This window comes from Narcine bancroftii, chromosome 12 (assembly GCF_036971445.1).
Source record: "Narcine bancroftii isolate sNarBan1 chromosome 12, sNarBan1.hap1, whole genome shotgun sequence".
NCBI classification, from domain to species: domain Eukaryota; kingdom Metazoa; phylum Chordata; class Chondrichthyes; order Torpediniformes; family Narcinidae; genus Narcine; species Narcine bancroftii.
In genome coordinates, this window is record NC_091480.1 from 3,615,634 (window position 1) to 3,634,882 (window position 19,249).

The 19,249-nt window shown below is 41.2% G+C and overlaps 1 protein-coding gene across 1 annotated transcript in view; it reads left to right on the forward strand.

Moving 5' to 3' along the window:
* The window catches only part of ccnf (cyclin F), a 47,669-nt gene extending 28,923 nt beyond the window's left edge, over nucleotides 1-18,746 (forward strand). Inside the window, exons 9-17 of the mRNA XM_069905307.1 lie at nucleotides 1,400-1,548; nucleotides 3,421-3,585; nucleotides 3,681-3,804; nucleotides 5,411-5,591; nucleotides 8,129-8,216; nucleotides 9,732-9,831; nucleotides 12,089-12,219; nucleotides 13,279-13,448; nucleotides 16,528-18,746. Of these exons, the coding sequence (XP_069761408.1) occupies nucleotides 1,400-1,548; nucleotides 3,421-3,585; nucleotides 3,681-3,804; nucleotides 5,411-5,591; nucleotides 8,129-8,216; nucleotides 9,732-9,831; nucleotides 12,089-12,219; nucleotides 13,279-13,448; nucleotides 16,528-16,961 (1,542 nt within the window). The 3' untranslated portion in view covers nucleotides 16,962-18,746. The remainder of the gene's footprint in view (nucleotides 1-1,399; nucleotides 1,549-3,420; nucleotides 3,586-3,680; nucleotides 3,805-5,410; nucleotides 5,592-8,128; nucleotides 8,217-9,731; nucleotides 9,832-12,088; nucleotides 12,220-13,278; nucleotides 13,449-16,527) is intronic.
* The last annotated feature ends 503 nt before the right edge of the window (nucleotides 18,747-19,249 follow it).

The following is a 19,249-nucleotide window of genomic DNA, read 5'->3' on the forward strand; positions in this document are numbered from 1 at the left end:
ATTTCTCATTCTTCCACATTTTCTAATCTTTTCCCTATTTCTGTCATGACCAGCTCAAATCTATTCACTTTTTCTTCTGTACTTTTAACTTTTCTTTTAATTTCACTAAATTCTTTTAATGCTCTCATTTGTTTTTGAAAAAAACTTTATCTATATTCTGTCCATCTGTTTTACCTTCTATTTCTCTGTGCAGATCTTGGTCTTCTTCCTCCTCTTCTGTGTTTGTGTCGTCTTCTCTTCCTTGTATCTGTGTCTCTTCTGACTTTCCTGATAAGTTGCTGCTGCTCTTCTTTCCTTTCCTGTCGCTTTCCTCTTCTTCCAGCTGAGAGCCCTGGTGTCGGGCATCCCTCAGCTGGTCGTGCTGTGTTTGCCCGCTCCTCGGCTGAGCCCCCCTCCAGTCAGTGTTCTTCTCCTCAGGAAGCGCACTTTTGTTTGGCTCAGAGAGCCATTTTTGCTGTCCAGCGGTCGGGGGGGGGGGGGTCGCGACTCTGCGGGGTCATCATCAACATTGGAGGACAGGCTCTCTTCTCCACGACACCTCCCTGTTTCTTCATGCAGGTAAGGCCTTCTCCTTTCTATTCCGGCATCTTTTTTTCCCCGTTTTTACTTTTTCCTTTGAGTGCCATTTTCTTTCTTTTCTCTACAACTTTATTTTTTATTTGTTATATTTTGTATTTCTTGAACTTTGTATTTTCTTCACTTTATTTCTTCTTTTCTGGAGAAGGGTGGTATTCCCCTACCGGCCACTATCCATCACGTGACTCCCCTCCGACAGTTGATAAATTTTTTAACTTATTTGAATCTACCTTTGCTTCTGTTTCAAAGAAAAATCCATAATTTCTCAATTTGTTTCTTGTAGCTACAATTTTATAGTCCTGTCCATGTCCTCAAATCTCATGCACACCAGAGAAATTTGAACTTGGTCATGCTGTGACCCAGAACCGAAGCTAGTGGGCCAAAAGGCCTGTTCCTTTGTTCTATAGACATTGTTAATGTAGGTAGCAAGTAGTAATGGACCCAGCACCCATCCTATGTGTGTTGCATTAGACCCCAGAATCTGCAGACTTTGTGCACTTGCCTCCTAACACTTATCCTGTGACAGCTGATAAACTAACTTGTGTACAGTATATCCCAAGGTTATTGAAAAATATGGGCTTGGTGAGTAAAATGATTGGTCACGTTCTCATCGAATGCAACACAACTTCCTTCTGTTACCCATCTTTCTGCACTTCAAAACTTCCCTCCTCCCAGTCAACTAACTATTCAGCCAATATTTGTCTCATCTGTCTGAGCATGACTCTGGATTATTGTGAGAGCTATATTTAACTGGTCAAAGGGTCTTGCAATAGTCTTGCCTGTAATTTTGGAATTGCATAACATCTCTATAATTCTGTTTTAGTTGGCATTAGCCAAAGCGTGTGGAAGAGCCAGTCTGTTTGGACTGAAGTCAAAACCCAAGGATGATGTTGCCCACATTTTTCAGTCTTCCTGCCCGTCCTTCAAACAAAAAATGTTCAAAGTACAAAAGGGCATGAATGATACAATGAGGTAAATGCAAGCAGTTCCCATCTGTTTTTATTTTACATTTTGCATGTTGGGAGGGTCTTTGAGGGAATTTAGCAGATTTATTTAAATTACACTGCACTGAAAGAGCAAATTAAGGGTGAGTTGCAAAATGATTTTGCATATTGAGCTCTATTTACAGCACACACTACTCACCCAACTCAATCCTTATGCTCCGCTTGAAATCTACACAGTGCAGAGATTCAACAGTAAATAAAAGGAAATAAACACATTCTAAAGTAAGAGCTAGGATCAAGCAGGAGTGCAAGCATCACCTTCGCCAAGGGAAGTGCACACTCCTCTCCCAGCACTGGCTGTGATGCTCCATTGATAATTTAAATGAAATTAATAATGAGAAAAATCTCGCTAATATAAATCATTAATGGGCACATGGAGTCATTCGGCTTGATCTGTTCTCATGGGCAACATTCTCTCTTGCCTTTCCAATTTGATTACCAGATTATCACTGGATTGAAAATGGGAGCTGCTGGAATCCTACAGCAGAGCAGGCAGTGGAATGAGGAGAAACCTGTTACTATCATTACCATGTCGCTGCTGAGAATCCATCTTTGACATTAACTTGTCTAATAGGTTTCCATTGTCTACAGATCATGGAGGCATTATGATCATTAAAACAAGCTGCCTTGAACTTTCAGGGATAATTTCTATTTGGCTCAGGATGGATATAGCTTGGGTGTTGCTTGAATTTTGTTTGTAATTGAGAATAAGTTGTACCATGCAACACGGAACAGGCCCTTTGGCCCAACTTGTCCATGTCAACCGTTAGTATATGGGTTAGTAATAACTGCCCTCTGATCTCTTCCTTTCTATAAATCTGTCTAAATGTATTTTGAATGTCAAAAATTTCTCCAATTCTACTGGTGGATCATTCTAGATGCAGCCTGCCCTCTGAGGGAACATTGCCCCTTGGGTACTTCTTAAATCTCTCACCTTAAACCTCTGCCTTATAGTTCTAGAATTATTTACACTGGGGCTAAAAAGTCTGCACATTCACTTTATCCATCCCCCTGTGATGTTATAAACTTCTAATATCACCCCACAGCTGCCCATGTTACACTAAATAAAGATTCAACCTTCCCCAAAACTGGAGCCCTCTTGTCCAAGCAAAATCCTGGTGAATCTCCTCCATTTTATTGATGTCCTTCCTATAGCTTGGAGACCAGAACTGCACACATTACTTGCGCCATATCACCAACTCCTTGTATAGCTGAATCTTGAGTCCCAGCATTTGTATTCAGTACCTCGCCCAATTAAGGCCAGCATGTCAGAAGCCTTCTTCACCACCTTGACACCTGAATTGCCATTTTTGGGAAACTGTGCACCTGTACCCCTTGGTCTCTCTGTTCCATGACACTCCAGACCCTCACCATTTACAGTGCAAGTCCTGCCCTAGTTTGACTTACCAAAGTGCTGCAACTGGCCCACTTTCCCAACTGATCTGGAGCCTGTTGTATCCACGCCCATTACCTAATGTTGTTGAACATCTGATGAAGAATCAGTTATGCCAATGTTGTTTCTAGCTGAGCTTTGACAATGATGCCATTGAGTATACCATGATATTGAAAAGCATTTGTCAACACAGGGTTGGTTTTGGAAAGTGGGGCCAATTGTATGAGGAGATTTTGCCTGAATGGATCTGCCTTGGCTCATAGGAGATCCTGTTTGTGCAGTTACATTTTCTTAAATCGGTTGCTTCTCCCTTTGTGCTCATTGAACCCGTTTATATAAAAAAAAACTCACTTGATATTGTTTTTACCATTTTGCGCTGTTTTGAAATCTGCGAAACCAGAGTTGTACAGAAAAGATTGTCATAACCACCAGTCTCCTTCTCTCCAGGTACATTTTAATTGATTGGTTGGTAGAGGTGACCAGCATGAAGGACTTTTCCAGTTTGTGCCTACATGTCACTGTGGCAAATGTAGATCGGTACTTGATGCTGCGCTCTGTGCCCAGGGGCAAACTCCAGTTGCTGGGGATAGCTTGTATGGTTATCTGCACACGGTAAAGTGCCGTTTGTACCTTCATTAAAAACAGTGCACATTGTTTTTCTTCCAACTCAAAGGATTTACAGACTCTTTCTAATTCTTCCTCCATAGTTTTATTAGTAAGGATATTTTAACAATTCGTGAAGCAGTTTGGCTTACAGACAACACTTATAAGTACGAAGATCTGGTACGGATGATGGGAGAGATCATTTCTGCTCTTCGAGGGAAAATTAGAGTGAGTGATTATAAATGCCACATAGAGCTCCAAATGGCATATAAGCATGGCAAAGCAAGCTGGGGCAACAGAATTTTAGAAGACTCTTTGTACATTCACTTGCATTTGGTAGCATGGACTTGAGTGAGGCATTTGACAAGGTCCCGTATGGAAGATTAGTTAGAATCAGAATTTATTGTCAAGGACAAGTCACAAAATTCATTGTTTTGTGGCAGCGTCACAGCAACAATGTATCAGCCTCCTTACAACAATAAAATAGTGCACGAAAAGGAAAAGTAAGGCAGTGTCTTTGGTTCATTGATCATTCAGGAATCTGATGGCAGCAGGGAAAAGGTCCAGTCACTTGGTGTTCAAGGTGTGGTAGAAAATTGGATTAGACATGAGCTTTATGGAAGAAGGTAGAGTGGTAGTGGATGATTGCCTCTCTGACGACTATGCTTCAGGGATTGGTGCTGGGTCCATTGTTTGTCATCTATTATCAGTGATCTGGATGATAATGTGGAACATTGGATGAGCAAGTGTGCAGATGACACGAAGATTGGAGGTGTAGTGGACAGCAAGGAAGGCTCTCAAAGCTTGTTCACAAAATGGCAGATGGAATTTAATGCAGACAAGTGAGGTGCTAACCAAGGGAGGACATACACAGTAAATGGTAGGATTACAGTAGAAGAGAGACCTAGGAATACAGAGGCCCAATTCCCTGGAAGGGGCACCACAGCTCGATAGGGTCACAAAGAGAACTCTTGACACATTTGCCTTTGTGAATCAAAGTACTGAGAACAGGAGTTGAGATGTGATAAAGTTGTACAAGTCAGATGTGAGGCCAAATTTGGAGGATTGTGTGCAGTTTTGGTCACCTTACTACTGGAAAGATAGCAATAAGATTGAAAGGGTGCAGAGAAGATTGACTAGGATGTTGCCACAACTTGAAAGGAATCACAAGGAAAGGTTGGATAGGTTAGGACTTTATTCCTTGGAGTATAGAAGAGAGGTATACAAAATTATGAAAGGTATAGATACTATAAATGCAAGCAGGTTTTTTTCCACCGAGGTTGGGTGAGATACAACCAGAGAACATGGGTGAAGGGGGAAAGTTTTAAAGCCCACTTTGAGGGAACTTCTCAGAGAGTGGTGGGAGTGTGGAACAAGCTGCCAGCTGAAGTGGTGAATGCAGACTCAATTTTAACATTTAAGAAGAATTTGGACAGATACATGGATGGGAGGGGAATGGAGGGTTATTGACTGGGTGCAGGTTAGTGAGACTGTTGGGCAGAGACTAGAAGGGCCTGTTTCTATGCTACAGACTAATGTCCTGTGGTTCTTAGGTTCGTGCAATGACTGTATAATCTGGCAGTATTATTGTAGGATGATCCCAAGGGCATCTCAGGCACTGATTCTGAGGAAATGGTCAAATAATGTCTAGTCTTATTTCTATGCATTGTTCTCTGAAGGTCTGAGCAGATGGTGAAGATACATTTAAGAGTGGAATTGTATATCTTCATCTAAAAATTGTTGTCATTTCCTGTTGCTTTTTAGACTGTTTGTGAGTTCATTAAATATGTCTCTAGAACAACGTTACAAAGTTAATGTCAATTTATTTTTGCAGACACCTACCATTCTGGATTACGCAGAAGTGTTGCTGGCAATATCTCCATTGGAAAGGCACACAGTGCATCTCTTTAACTATATCTGTGAGCTTTCACTGCTATATACAGACATTTCTGTTTATTCCCCTGCAATGACGGCTGCGGCTGCCATGCTATTGGCTCGAGTGGTCCACAAGCAAGGTTGGTATACTGTATTGTAAATTATATAGAGTTTCCTGCTGCTCAAATTGGCCACATTTGATGGTACAGTATTGCCAAAATCGGCAATTCTGGGCAGCTGTGAAAAAAGATACTCTGCATAATTTTGAAGCAAATCATTTAAAATGGTGAAACTGGAGTTTTCTATCATAATATCTGGAGGCTCCATCATTGTGTTGTTCAAAACTAATCAGTTGCAAGGTGAAGGGAATTGAGAGTTCTGGAGATTTTGCTGGAAGATGGAGCAACTATGATTGTAAAGAAAGATGGTGCAGGCTGGAAGGGCCAATGACACTGGGTGTTCGAGTGCTGAACGGAGCCCACAACACTCGTAGGCGTTTCCCAATCTGCAGATTGTGTGCAACATTGTCTATGTGTGTATTTTCAATCAATATCTGTGGGTTGGAAATAAACTGATCCAAATATAGGAAGATCATCACTTGGTTCCCACAGTAGCAGTGATTACATCTCATTTGGTCCTACTGACTTATCTAAATTCATGCTTTTCAAAAGTTCCAATACATCCTCTCAATATCAACATGCTCAGTCATTTCAGTCTGCTTTAAGTTATCCTCTCTATTGCCATGGTCTTTTTCTCTGGTAATACTGAAGCAAAGTATTCATGAAGGACCTCCCCTACCTCCTCCGAGACTCTCAATCCTGTGGGTCCTATCCTCGCATGGCTTGTCCACGTGTCATGAACACATGGCTAAGACGTGGTAGCTATTACAGGGAGGGCCAAGACTGACAGCTCAACATTCCAGGTTACAGGTGTTTCAGGGAAAAAAAGCAGGTGCGCATTGTGTTAATGGTTAAGGAGGATGTTACAGCAGTGGTCAGAGATTGTTACTGACAGTTCTATGGGTGGAGCTGAGGAACAAACAAGTTGTGATCGCCTTTATGGGCATGTTCTACAGGCCCCCAAATAGTCAATAGGAATTAGAGAAGCAAATGTGCCAAGAGATTGTGGCCGGCTCCAAGTCAAATGAAGTTGTCACAATTGATGTTAATTTTCCAAGAATTGGCTGTGAAAGTCATAGGGTGAAAAATTTTAGATGAGGTGGAATTTATCAAATGTGAGCAGGAAAATTTTCTCCAATAAAATTAGAGCAGGGGTAGCCAACCTTTTAATTTTTAATCTTTAATTTAGACATACAGCACGGTAACAGGCCATTTCAGGCCTTTAGGTTAATTGGGCGCCATGGACACATAGGCCAAAATGGCCTGTTACTTTGCTGTATGTCTAAATTAAAAATGTAAAATTAAAAGGTTGGCCACTCCTGATGTAGAGGGTCACACAAGGGAGAGACAACACTTAATCTAGTCGTGGGAAGGGCAAGTGAATGAAGTAGCTGTGGATGAGCCATTGGGGACCAGCAGCCATTGTTATAAAATTTTTATGATGGTTATGGAGAGAGAGACAGGGCAGGACCAGGAATTGGGGCAAGGCCAACTTTGACATGAACTACCTTAAGTTGACTGGAGCAGGTTGTTTGAAGGAAGAGGAAAGTTGGGAAAATGGGGTGCTTTTAAGTGTGTTGACAAGAGTCCAGGACATGCACATTCCTGTTAGAATGAAGGGACAGACATGCTAGCATGAAGAATCCTGAATGAGGAGGGAAATTCAGCCTCTCTTCAAGAGCAAGAAAGAGGCATGGGGCAGGTATAAGCAGCTGGGATCAAGTGTATATCTGGAGGAGTTTCGTACCTGATGCGTATGAAGGTAGTCAATCTACTGGGTCTGGAGTGAAACATGCAAGTCTGCAGACGCTGTGATTGTAGTAAAAACACAAATGCTGATGGAACTCAGCAGGTGATGCATCTTCCAAGGGAGGTAAAGATGTAACTAACATTTCAGGCCTGAGCCCTTCCTCAAAGTAAAAAGGAATCGGGTTCCTGAAGTAGAAGGCTGGAGAGGCCAGAATGGGCAGGAGTACAGTCCAACAAAAGGTGTTAATTGAATATGGAATGGACACAGGAGAGAGGAAAGGTGAGATTTGATGGGGGAGTGTTTTTAGCTCTGTGGAAGCAGAGTTAGGGGAAAGGAAGCAGAGGGAAAGGGGGGGGTGGGGAAGAGAGAGAGACGGCTAGAGGAAATGAGACGTAAGGAAAGATGGGGGCAAACAGAATCTGGAGGAGTCGATGTTAATGCCATCTAGTTGAGGGTGCCCAGGCAGAATAGTTCATGTCAAAGTTGGCTTTGCCCCAATTCCCATTGATGGAAGAATTATGAACCAAAGATTAAAAGTATTTGACAAAAACCCAAATGTCACATGAAGGAAAACACGTAGGCAGTACACTTCAATCAGGGGACTGGGGTCTTTTTGGTGGGCGGGTGGTGGCAGAGTGGAATAATCTCAGTTGCTTTTGCAGGTTTGAATAATCGCCATCTGTGCTCTTACCATTCCTGAGTTATCTCGATGTTTGGTTAACAACCAGCAAGAAGAATGGACATCTTCATGGAAACTTCTGGTTGAAAGCACGTAACTCCCTGTAACACTGCTTTTGTCTTCTTCTAGCTCTCCCATGGTCAAGCCTGCTTGCAGAATCCACTGGATTTACCTTAGAGGATCTAATTCCATGTATAATAACCCTACATAAAAAATGGTGAGAACTCATAAATATCATTCAACTCAATAGCTATAGTTTTGTGCGAGGTGTCGATATCCAATCTTGTATAAATGTGTAAACTGATCTGGTATGTATCATTATTGGTCAATGCACTCCGACAACCTTTCTGCATTAATGCAGGTCCAACTGTTTGAAGGTTGAGTCCTTACTAGCCTGCATCTTCATGGCCAGTATTAATTTTGTTACTGCAATATTTTATCTGTCACTTTATTGGGCAATTCTGACCAGAACCACAGCGTTGGGTGCTCAGCACGCTGCTAACTTGAGACTGCGCTGCCAGATTGAGTTCAAACAGAATTATTGTTTGCAGATGATACAATTGGGCCTCATCAGCGACAATGAAGAAGCAGCTTATAGAGAGGAGGATGGGAGGGTTGTAAAATGGTGCAAGAACAACTACCTGAATCTCCACGTGGGCGACACAAAGATGATTGTGGACTTCAGGAGGACAAAGATGCCCCATTCTCTGTCCCACATCGATGGCTTCATTGTGGAGCACACAAAGTTCCTCGGTAACCTATCCTGAACCCACACACCACCTCATGAGTCAGGAAGACACAGTTCTTACAACTTTCTAAAGGTTGAGAAGGGCAAAGGTACCGGCCCCCATCTTGACCACATTTTACAGAAGCACAAATGAGAATGTCCTGTCTGGCTGCCATATGGTTACTGCAAAGCATTAGACTTCAAGTCAATGCAGAGGATCATCAAAATGTCTGAGAAGATCACTGGGGCTCAGAAAAATTATTGAGAATCCTTTCCATCCAGCACACAGGACCAAGAAAGTACAGAGCATCAAAATCAAGACTGCCAGACAGGACACTGTAAATTCAAGAGGGAAATGTTTCTGTGTATTTTGATTAATATGGTTCATAGTGTGAAAATTTTTTTAAAAAATTTAAAAAAAAGACTGCCAGACAGGGAAATGGCTTCTTCCTGCAGAATGTGAGATTGATATACTGTATATGTAACTGAGTAAATCATCCCTGTCAGTGTGTAAAACTTTATATCTTCATGTAGATGTGTGATTATTACCTGCATAGTATTGTGTGTGTACCGTGGTCTGGAGAAACAGTGTTTCATCTGGTTATAATTTCCACTCAGTCGATAAACTTGAAACCCATAACACTTAAGGGCATAATTAGGCCTTTTGTTTTATGCCATAAACATTGCCGTACCGTGCTGTTTCAAAGGCAACTTGTAATACTTTCTTTCATCTGCAGAGAACTAACTCAGTGACACAGAAATTAGAAAGAGGCTTTGCTCCTAGCTCATTTCTACTTTGAGGGTGATGGTTGTTTGTAATATCAATATTTAATTGTGAGCACTTTTATATAAATTTCTTGCTGTATAAATGGTAATATGACACCATCTTTAAAACTTGCTTTAATCATGAAATGCATTCTATGTATGGAACAAGATACTCTGTAACACTGTTCAGAGTTAAGCAACTAACTTTTGCTTGATTTATTCCAAAAATATTTCTGTTAGCTTCCATAACGAAGTGCCAAGGGATTACAGGCAAGTCTCTCTCACAGCTGTAAAGCAAAGATTTGAGGATGAACAACATCAACAAATTAGCAAGGAAAAGGTAGGTTTTCCTGGGTTGTGAAACTGTCATGTCCATGTAATATTCATCAGGAGCCAACACATGCCAGTCATTGCTCTGTCTTTGTTTCATGCTTGTCTATTAATCCAGGGTCCAGATGTCGAATAGAGCCTCATTCTGGCACATTGAACTAAATCATAGGTGTTTAATTTTTCATTCTGTGTTGAAGGTCTGGGTATGGTCATCCAGGCCAGCAGCTGACGTGGACTTTTTACCCCCTCCATAAATCTTCGTCCGCGAAGCCAAGCCAAAGAAAATAATTGGCCTTGAACTGTGTATGATGTCATGTATGTGTTCTGACAGTAAATTTGGACTTCAACTTTGAGTGGTTGAGCTATTTTAAAAGTTAACTCCATATTGGTGGGCCTCAAATTACATAACAAAGGTCAGGTGGGGCAAGGATGTCAGATTTCTTCTGAAAGGCCTTAATGCTACACATACACCTCTACACAATCCAGTAGTTTCTATGTAAGAGCATTTAAAAAGAAAACCATCAGAATTCAGGGTGACTGACCCCTTAAGGCTGTTCTGCCATTCAGTTGTCCTCAACATTCCTTTCTTCTCTCCCCATTCCAGTAGGCTTCCTTGTATCTCCAACAACTGTTAGCCGCTGCAGACTCTCAGGTCTCTGGGATAAGGAATTCCACTCCATTGGTCAAACTGGATTCCTCTGCCTTTATTCTGAGACTGCCTCTGTTCGATGCCCTACTGGGAAAAATTTCCTCTCTGTAACCACCCTTTCTATACCCTCCAAATCATCTGCTTCAGCAAGATCACCACTCTTCACTCTGAGTACAGACCCAGCCAGCCCAATCTTCCTCGTGTGTCAACCTTTTCAACCCAGGAATCAAACTACACTACCTCTGGATATCCAAATGTTCAATATCTGCTGCTTCTCTTTATCCACCCCATTTATGACATCTTCAAAGGACTATCTGTGCTTGTGTCAGAATTTGGGGAGGGAAAGAAGAGGCTGGCCTTTTTGCAGAGACCCTGCATCGGGTCTCTCGGACCCCACCACAGATGCTACCTGACTCCATTTCTCCAGCAGTTTACCTCTGGATTCCAGCATCTGCAATCTTCCTCAATATTCTGGAGGCTCAGGCTTTGGTTTCCCTTTAGTTTGGGCTAAAGTATATTTCTGGTCTCTGTATATTTCCTCATTCTCTCTCAAGATGTTCCATTTCCTTTCAGCCTTTTTTACCCGTGGATCTCTGTTTGCTGAGGTTGCCCTTGTCTGCTATTGTTTCTTCCTGTGGTCCTTTTCCATTTCCAATAGAAACTTTATAATCAATGGTCACACAGCCTGAGAAGCTTCCCATAGATTTTCTCCATTTAACTAGAACCATGCTCCTCATTTGGACAGAATAGAATCCAGGAGTAAAAGTTTAGAAAAATTGTCAATGTTTGGGCTGGAAGTTCCAGCCTTTTTAACAATTCGTAGTATAATACAGCACAGGACAGACCCTTCAGCTCATGAAGTTGTGCTGACCTATGTAAACCTACTTTATAACAGTCTCATTCCCTATCTCACACCTGTAACCCTTTATTTTTCTTGTACCCATGTGGATATCCAAGTCTTCTGAATGTTCCTTTTGTATCAACCACCTCCACCAACCTCAGTAATGCATTCCAGGCACCCACCACTCTCTGTCTTTTTTTTAAAAAAACTTGCCTCTGACATTTTTCCTGAACTTTACTCCACTTACCCTTAAACAGATGTCCTCTGATAGTTGCTATTTGTCGTTCCAGGAAAAGGTTGCTGGCTGTCCATCCTATCTAAGCCCTTAACAATCTGTTATACCTCGAAGTCATCTCTGATGACGTTTCATAAGACATGCTCTCCAATCCTGGTAAATCTCCTCTGTGCTTTCTCTAAAGCAGCCATTCTCAACCTTTTTTTTGGCTATAGCCCCTTCAGGACTCTGCTGAGTTTATGGGTCTCCTTCCCTGTGAAGCAGTCACTTTTGGTTTCTTCCATATTTCTACTGACTGCATTAAAAATATTTGTTATGTGAGGTGAAAAGAAAACAAGGCTTTTACTTAAATGTGCTATGGCCCTCATTGGAAATGGCTGCTCTATAGCCTCTACATCCATGCTTCAGTGTCTCTCTCTCCTTCTGATGCTGTCGACCTGCTGAGTTCCTCCAGCTGATTGTATTTCTCCAGATTCCAGCATCTACAGTCTCGTGTGGTTTGAAAGAGTGATTGTTGACTCCACGTTTGTGGTCACTGTTAGGTGATGGATTACATTGAGCTGTGTAGCCTGCTGGGAATAAAAGAAGAGAGTGAACCTTCACCGCTTACTGTCCACACCAGTCCTGAGATTCAGACCTTTTTGACGTCACCTTCAGGCAACAAAACAAAACGGTAAGAATTGTTGAGAACCTAAACCAAATGATTTAATTAAAGAATTTAAAGGCAATGAGATCATTATCAAGCAGTCCCTCCAAACAAGAAAAGGGCTTTTATGTGTTCTTGGTTTCTTCCACTTCCCATAGACTTGTTGGCTGCAGAGTTAATGAATGGTGGGAGTATTCAAGGACAATTTGTGGGCATGAGAGAATAGATAAAAGAAAAAAGTGAGAGAATCCAATTGCTCTTGAAGGAGTCAAGGAGGTTATTCAGCTCATTGTCGTAAGAAAATATATTAAGATAATACTGTATCATGAGTAGGTGTCTGGGTAATGCCCTATATCTACAGCATTGATATCTTGTCACCTCATAGTTCCCTTCATTCTCCCTGTCCTACTCCCTCATCCAGTGTCCGCAGGACATTTGTGGACAGATTACATTTTGTGTCCCACTGTGATCCCGCACCACTTAGGCCATTTATTCCCATTCTTTTGTCTCACTGTGTGGGAATGTTGTTTGATGATTGAAGACTCACTGCCTGCAATACCCACCCAATCTCAGCCTGAACCTTCATTACAACGTTTCCCTTCATTTGGCAGTGGAGTAAAGAGAGCTTGCTGTCTAAACCAAAGTTATCAGAGTTTGATGGGTGTCTCAGTAGTCAGGGGATCGAAGGTTATGTGAAGAAGCAGGGGAGTGGGGCTGAGTGGAGAATGGATCAGCTCATGATAGAATGGCCTGCATCTGCTCCTATATCTTATAGTCTTTACCACAATTTTTCCAGAATATCATATTTTGTTCACTCAACCTTTTCAATTGGACCAGGATTATGCAAGACTTTCATTTGGCATGTCAGTTTTTCATGCTGGCTCACACTTTGAGACCAATGGTGAAAAGGGATCAAACCGTGTACCCAGCCATTGCACATTATGTTACACAAAATGCTGTCATCTGTAGAGATGCTTGAACTTGCCTGGCCAGTTCACATAACTTTGGCAAGAAGCACATGTTTCAGGACGTAATTTCAACTAATCTGTTCCGAGGTCGTCTGAAAGTTGTATTCCCTTTCTTTAGAAGAAGAGAAGATAGTTTTCGAGAAGACAGAGGCAACTTTGTGGCAACTCCCATTGTTGAATTATCTAATCATGAGGACACGTTCCTGGATGATTTCCTAGATTTGAGTTTAGACTTGTCCTGTACTGGATATGAAGGAGACCAGGAAAGTGAAGAAGAGAAACACAATGGTAAGTTGATGTAATTTTCATCTATTTCAAACAGAAATATGAACGCATTTTGTAATTTATTTTTAGATCCCCAATCTTTGGTGCTTCACCTTGGTCTCATTGTTTCCACCCAGTGCCTCGGGGGTCCAGACTGGGCCATTGCACTTTTGTCAGCATCAAGCCGGTTGCTGATTGAGGTTTGTTGAGCAGTACAGTACTTTGCTTGTTCTCTTACTAATCCCAGCTGAACACTTGGTGAGGAATTGGCTCAACTTTTGTGGTGAAGATGGGGTGGGAAGGGGAAGCAGTAAGTGGATTCTCCTCTGTAAAACCACTGATTCATGAATTGGAGTGAGCATCAGGTCTATGCATTCACTATGAAGCCAGCTTGGGGTGTTTCACTAATTTGAAGGTGCTACATAAATGCAGGTTTATTCTGCTTTTTTTTTCTCCAAGGAGTGATGTACTGGGTTAGATGTTCCTTTTCTCTCCCTTGCACTCATTCTCACTTCCATCATCCATCATCAATCCAAACTGGTTGCCTTTCAGTGATTCTGGTTGAAAAGCCAAAGTTCAGTTTATGCTGAAGCAATGAAAGTGGGTTCACCTTTGTCTGTTACGTGAAATGATTCTTTTAATGATGCTGTTCATCCACAATAAATTGGGCAACTTCAGTACCTGCCCATCTGATTTCAATGGAATGGTTAGTGTTGGAGGAAATGTTCTCTAATCTCTGAGAATTATTTGTCCAAACATGAAATGCTAAGGATGCAGCAGAATCGAGCAAGTCCCTGACTCTCAGCAGTTGGCTGTTACAGGTAACATGGCTAATGTTGATTATTCTCTCTGAGAACCTAAGCATCAGGTTGGGCTAATTTGCAATTAGGCACATGTCCCAGAGTCTGAACACTCTATTCTGCATTTTCACACAACTATGGAAGCCATTGGGTCCAACATGTGCATCCAGGTTGACAATGGGCTTTCCTACCTAAGCCCTTGATTGTTTACGATATTGGATTTAATGGCTATTGAAGATTCCTTTATTGTCTTGCAATAATACTGAACACGTAACATTGCATGAAATTGCTTTCTGCCTGCTGTTCCTTCCTTTGCCCTTGAGTTGTCATTTTCAATATGTAGAAGATGCCTTGGGATTTGTCCAGACTCTCTTTTAACCATGTCACAATTATGGCATGGAAACAGGCCAATTTGGCCTTTCTAGTCCGCACTGATCCAAGTAGCATCCTCTAAACCTACTTAACACCACTCTGCCCATATCCCTCTGTCCCCCTCCCATCCATATATTTATCCAACTCTTTCTTAAATGACAAAATTGACCCTGCCTCCACCACCTTATTGGAAGCCCATTCCACACAATCACCACTCTCTGAGTAAAGAAGTTCCTCCTCATGTTGCCCGTCATTTCTCAACCCATGACCTGTTGTATCCATCTCTCCTACTCTCAATGGGAAAAGCCTTTCCACATCAACTCTATGTATCCCTCTCATGATCTTAAACACCTCTATCAAATCCCCTCTCAACTTTCTACATTCCAAGGAATAAAGACCTAATTTGCTCAATCTTTCCTTGTATTCCAGATGCTGAAACCCAGGCAACATTTTTGTAAATCTTCTCTGCACTCTCTCTATCTTGTTAATATCATGCCTATAAATCGGTGACCAGAACTGCACACAGTACTCTAAATTTGGCCTCACCAATGCCTTATACAGTTTCATCATTACTTCCCAGCTCCTAGATTCTATGCACTGATTTATATAGGCAAGCATACTAAAGGCCTTCTTCACCACCCTATCCACAGGCGCTCCTACCTTCAGGAAACAATGCACCATTATTCGTAGATCTTTCTGCTCCACTGCATTCTTCAATGCCCTCCCATTACTTTGATTATTCTTTCCAAAATGAAGCTCCTCACACTTATCAGCATTAAACTCCATCTGCCATCTTTCTGCCCACTCCTCTAAGCAGTTTAAATCCCTCTGCAATCTTTGAAAACCCTTTTCATCATCCACAATTCCCCCTACTTTAGTATCATCTGCCTGCCCTGGGTTTTGATCAATATGCCATCCTCTTAGCTTTGTATAACAGATGTAATTCTTCCCTCTGAACCTCTTATTCTCAAGGAAATAACCTCAACAAATCCAATCTTTCTTCATATTTCTCCATATCTTGCAATATCCGATATCCCCTCAATACTCTCACCAATGCAGTTTCATCTTGCCTGTAATGTGACCAGAGCCATGGTCTATTTATTGTTTGTAGTTCTACCATCATTACTCTGTGCCTCCAATTGGGATTGTCTACTGTGTGGAGAGCATCCCCTGCCTCTTATTGATGCCCTGATAACCTCTGCAATCTGCAGATGCATTTAATGCTTGCTGTTTCTCTACAGCACCAAGTGTCTCCTGTTGCTGCACCTCTCACAATTTATTTGTCTATTTCTGTGCTGCTTTTCATTTTTTGCCCAATTCACCAGTCCATCTCTATCTTTGATCAGTTAAAACTTTCCTCCTCACTGTCAACCATGCAGGCAATTTTGTTTGGGTGTAAACTTATTTAAGATGCCACCTAGATTTGGTGTAAATTGTTAGTCTATATCCAAAAAGAGAAAGGGACGCAGGCACTGAGTTGCTAGACAGCGCAATGCACCAATCAACCATGATCTGTTGCCTCTTGCTCCTGCACCAGTTGTATATGATTTTGTGCAAGATCACATGGGCTTTTGCTTTGACAATATACCAAATGGCAGGTTGGTCAAAGGCTAAAGTCCACATCGTCTACATCAACTACATTGACCTCTTCACCCTTCTTGTGCCCTTCCCAAAGAATGTGGCTGTAAATTGGGTAGGAGCACCTCATAGCAAATCCATGCTGTCTGTTCTTGATGGATCTATGTTTCAAAACAAAGTTTGTACTGTGTTTCAGAGTCTTTGTTACCCACTTGGTGATGGTGGAAGAGAAGTCCATCCATGTCACTGCTATTTCAATGAAGGGCCCTCTGCCTCATTTCCCTTTGCATTTGAAGTCCTTTTGTAATCAGTTAACCAGCTGGTCCACAAATTCAACTAAAAATGTCTTGCAGTTGTTGCTGAAACTGGCGTTGAAGAAGCCGCTATGGTGAGCAGAATTTGTGAAGGAACAGGTGAAGAGAATGAAGAAAGTTTAATGGGTGGTCAGTTCCAGCGGGGGTCACAGAGATCTATAAAGAGTGATTCATCAGTACTGTGTGCTTTCCAAGAGTTGCGAGGGAAACTCAGCTCGGGATACTCATCTATGATCAGCGAAAGCCCTGCGTATACCAGTCAACCATTACCATCTACCTCAAAGCTATCGCCCACAATGCATCACGTGAGAGCGATGTCTTCCTCCTGCAGCACTGAAACCTTGCAGGTGGTCCATGGACCAGAGCCTGAAGGGAGAGGACATTGGTTGCCACCTTCTCGTAGGAGACCTATGAAACGCAAGAATGGTGCGGAGCATGATAAAGATGATTCAAAGTTCGGTTTGAGTGTCTGAAAGAAAGGTGCCTTCAGATCTGAAAAAGAATTGCTGTTCAATTGGAATAAATTTGATGGTGGTAAAGTAATTTGTTCTCTACAATGTTGCAAGATTTGAGAAAAAATTGAAATTGAGGGAAATGCATTAAATTCTAGCCCTAAATATGTGACTGGTAACAGTCCTGGAGCCTGCCATGTTTGTACTTGCTCTGACCTATTGATGACACTTTGGAGATTGTACTGAGACTTCTGTTTGGATCCCTCTTACATTGAGACCATTACATTTGAATGTGTACTAATCACTTCATGGTTTCTCCTCATGTTCAAAATTGCAGCCCAACATTAAACTTGAGTTAAACACAGGACACATACCTTCCTCAAATACCGAGTCATGTCAAGGTTACTTGAGTATTGGCGAAAATCCCAATAAATAAAGTTTCACTTTGCATCTAGGTTGTGTTTAACAATCAGGTGCTCTGGCTTGGGAGCTGTTCGGACATGATTTGGTTTCCAAATTGATGTGTGCTTTAAATTTCAGTGGAAAATGTGCTTTTCCTTGGTTCCTTGCATGCAGCCCAAACCAATTATTGGTTGAAAGCACTGAAAGAGCACTTTTGTAGCCATTGCCTTTAAACAAAAATAGACATTAAGGAGAGTCCGAGTCATCATGAGCTGTTCAACACTAAAACTAAAGTTCATTGTCTTTGGTTATGACAAAACCACTTCAAGTCATCATTTTAATTATATTTCTCCACAACATTGGGTCCAGCAATAGATGCGGAGCAAGGTCTATTTGTTTGGAAATGGTCAATTTAGTGTTTTTCTTGACTGCATTTTTGTCAGTATGAAAAAGTACACTTCCATTTGGTGGGAATCTGCACAGTCATTCAACTACAATTACTTGAAATTCTCATTAAATGTGTATTGCTTGATCAAACTGAAGCTTACTGAGCTTTTGTGCTGAAGCTATTGATGGACATGACCGTAACTAATGCAAACAATGATTGCTAAAATTGGAATATAGGCAAGCTGTGAAAATGAAGGCTACAGTGCATCAATGTGTTGTAGTACAAAGTAATTCAGGGAACATTTTGCATAAATTGCATGCCTTAAGTTGCAAACAACAAATTAAGACTTGATGGGCAATAGGCCCAGAAACTGAGGGTATAAACCAAACGATTTTTTAACTTTTGATGAAGATCTGACTAAATATTTTTATTTGAAATTGATTTCATTTTGTAATTTACATTTTCATTGTAAATGAAATTCATTGTATTTTTGTAAAAAAATTTATAATGTCTACTTTGTGATCTCACTTTTAAAATAAGGGGCCTGGATGTGTTGGTGTTTTGGTTCTGTGGAGAAAATCTACAATTATCATTCTTGCGTTTTTGTTTAGAAAAACATATTGATATCTTGCATATTGAATCAATACGGTTTTCCAGTTTTGAGCTATGCTCCACCTTGAGTTTAATGTTTCTATTTGCTCCTGAACTTAGCTATTAAAAATCATATGAACAATCTGCCAAATACATAAACTCCAAGCCCAAAAATACCTGATGACACAATCACAACCGTCAAATTTGAAAAACCTTTGCTGGAAAAGTAATTCAGTATCTTACAAGTATTACTTGAATTTAAAGTTTTTATGGAACATCAGTTGCTTAACTCAAATTCATCTTGAGTATGTTAGTGCTGTTGTGAATGTTATTGTTTGTGACAGCCGCTTTTGGCTCACTGATCTATTTAAATGTCAAATGTATTTTCTTACATGCTTTGTCATAGTAAAGATCTGTCCTTCAAAGTGGTGAACTGGTGTGTTGGCCTGTGTTCAGTGTGGCTTGGTTTCAAGCAAAGTCATAACGGACTCTGAAACAGAATTTCATGTTCTCACATGCTTTTTATCACCTGTAATCCACTTGTTGATTTGGGTGAGGAGCAACAAAGAACCACAAGAAAAGTCCTCCGACAAAACCGGTTTTAAACACATTTGGCTTTAAGTTTAAATTTGGCTATAACCACCTGAAGATAATTGAGGAGAAAGACACGACTATTTACTCTTTGAGCCCGCTCTACCTTTCAGTAATATCACATCTGATCTCGTGACATGGGCTCCACTTCCTACCTCTATCACTTTGAACTCTCCTGTACATACAAAATCTGTCTTGACTAGATGTAGACATTCAGTCTGCATGGCACTCAGGATGTAGATTGTCAAATGTTCACCACCCTCTGCAACAAATTCCTCTTTCCCCTTATCCCCCAGGTTACAATGACATGCTCAGCATTAGTTGTGGACAAATACCG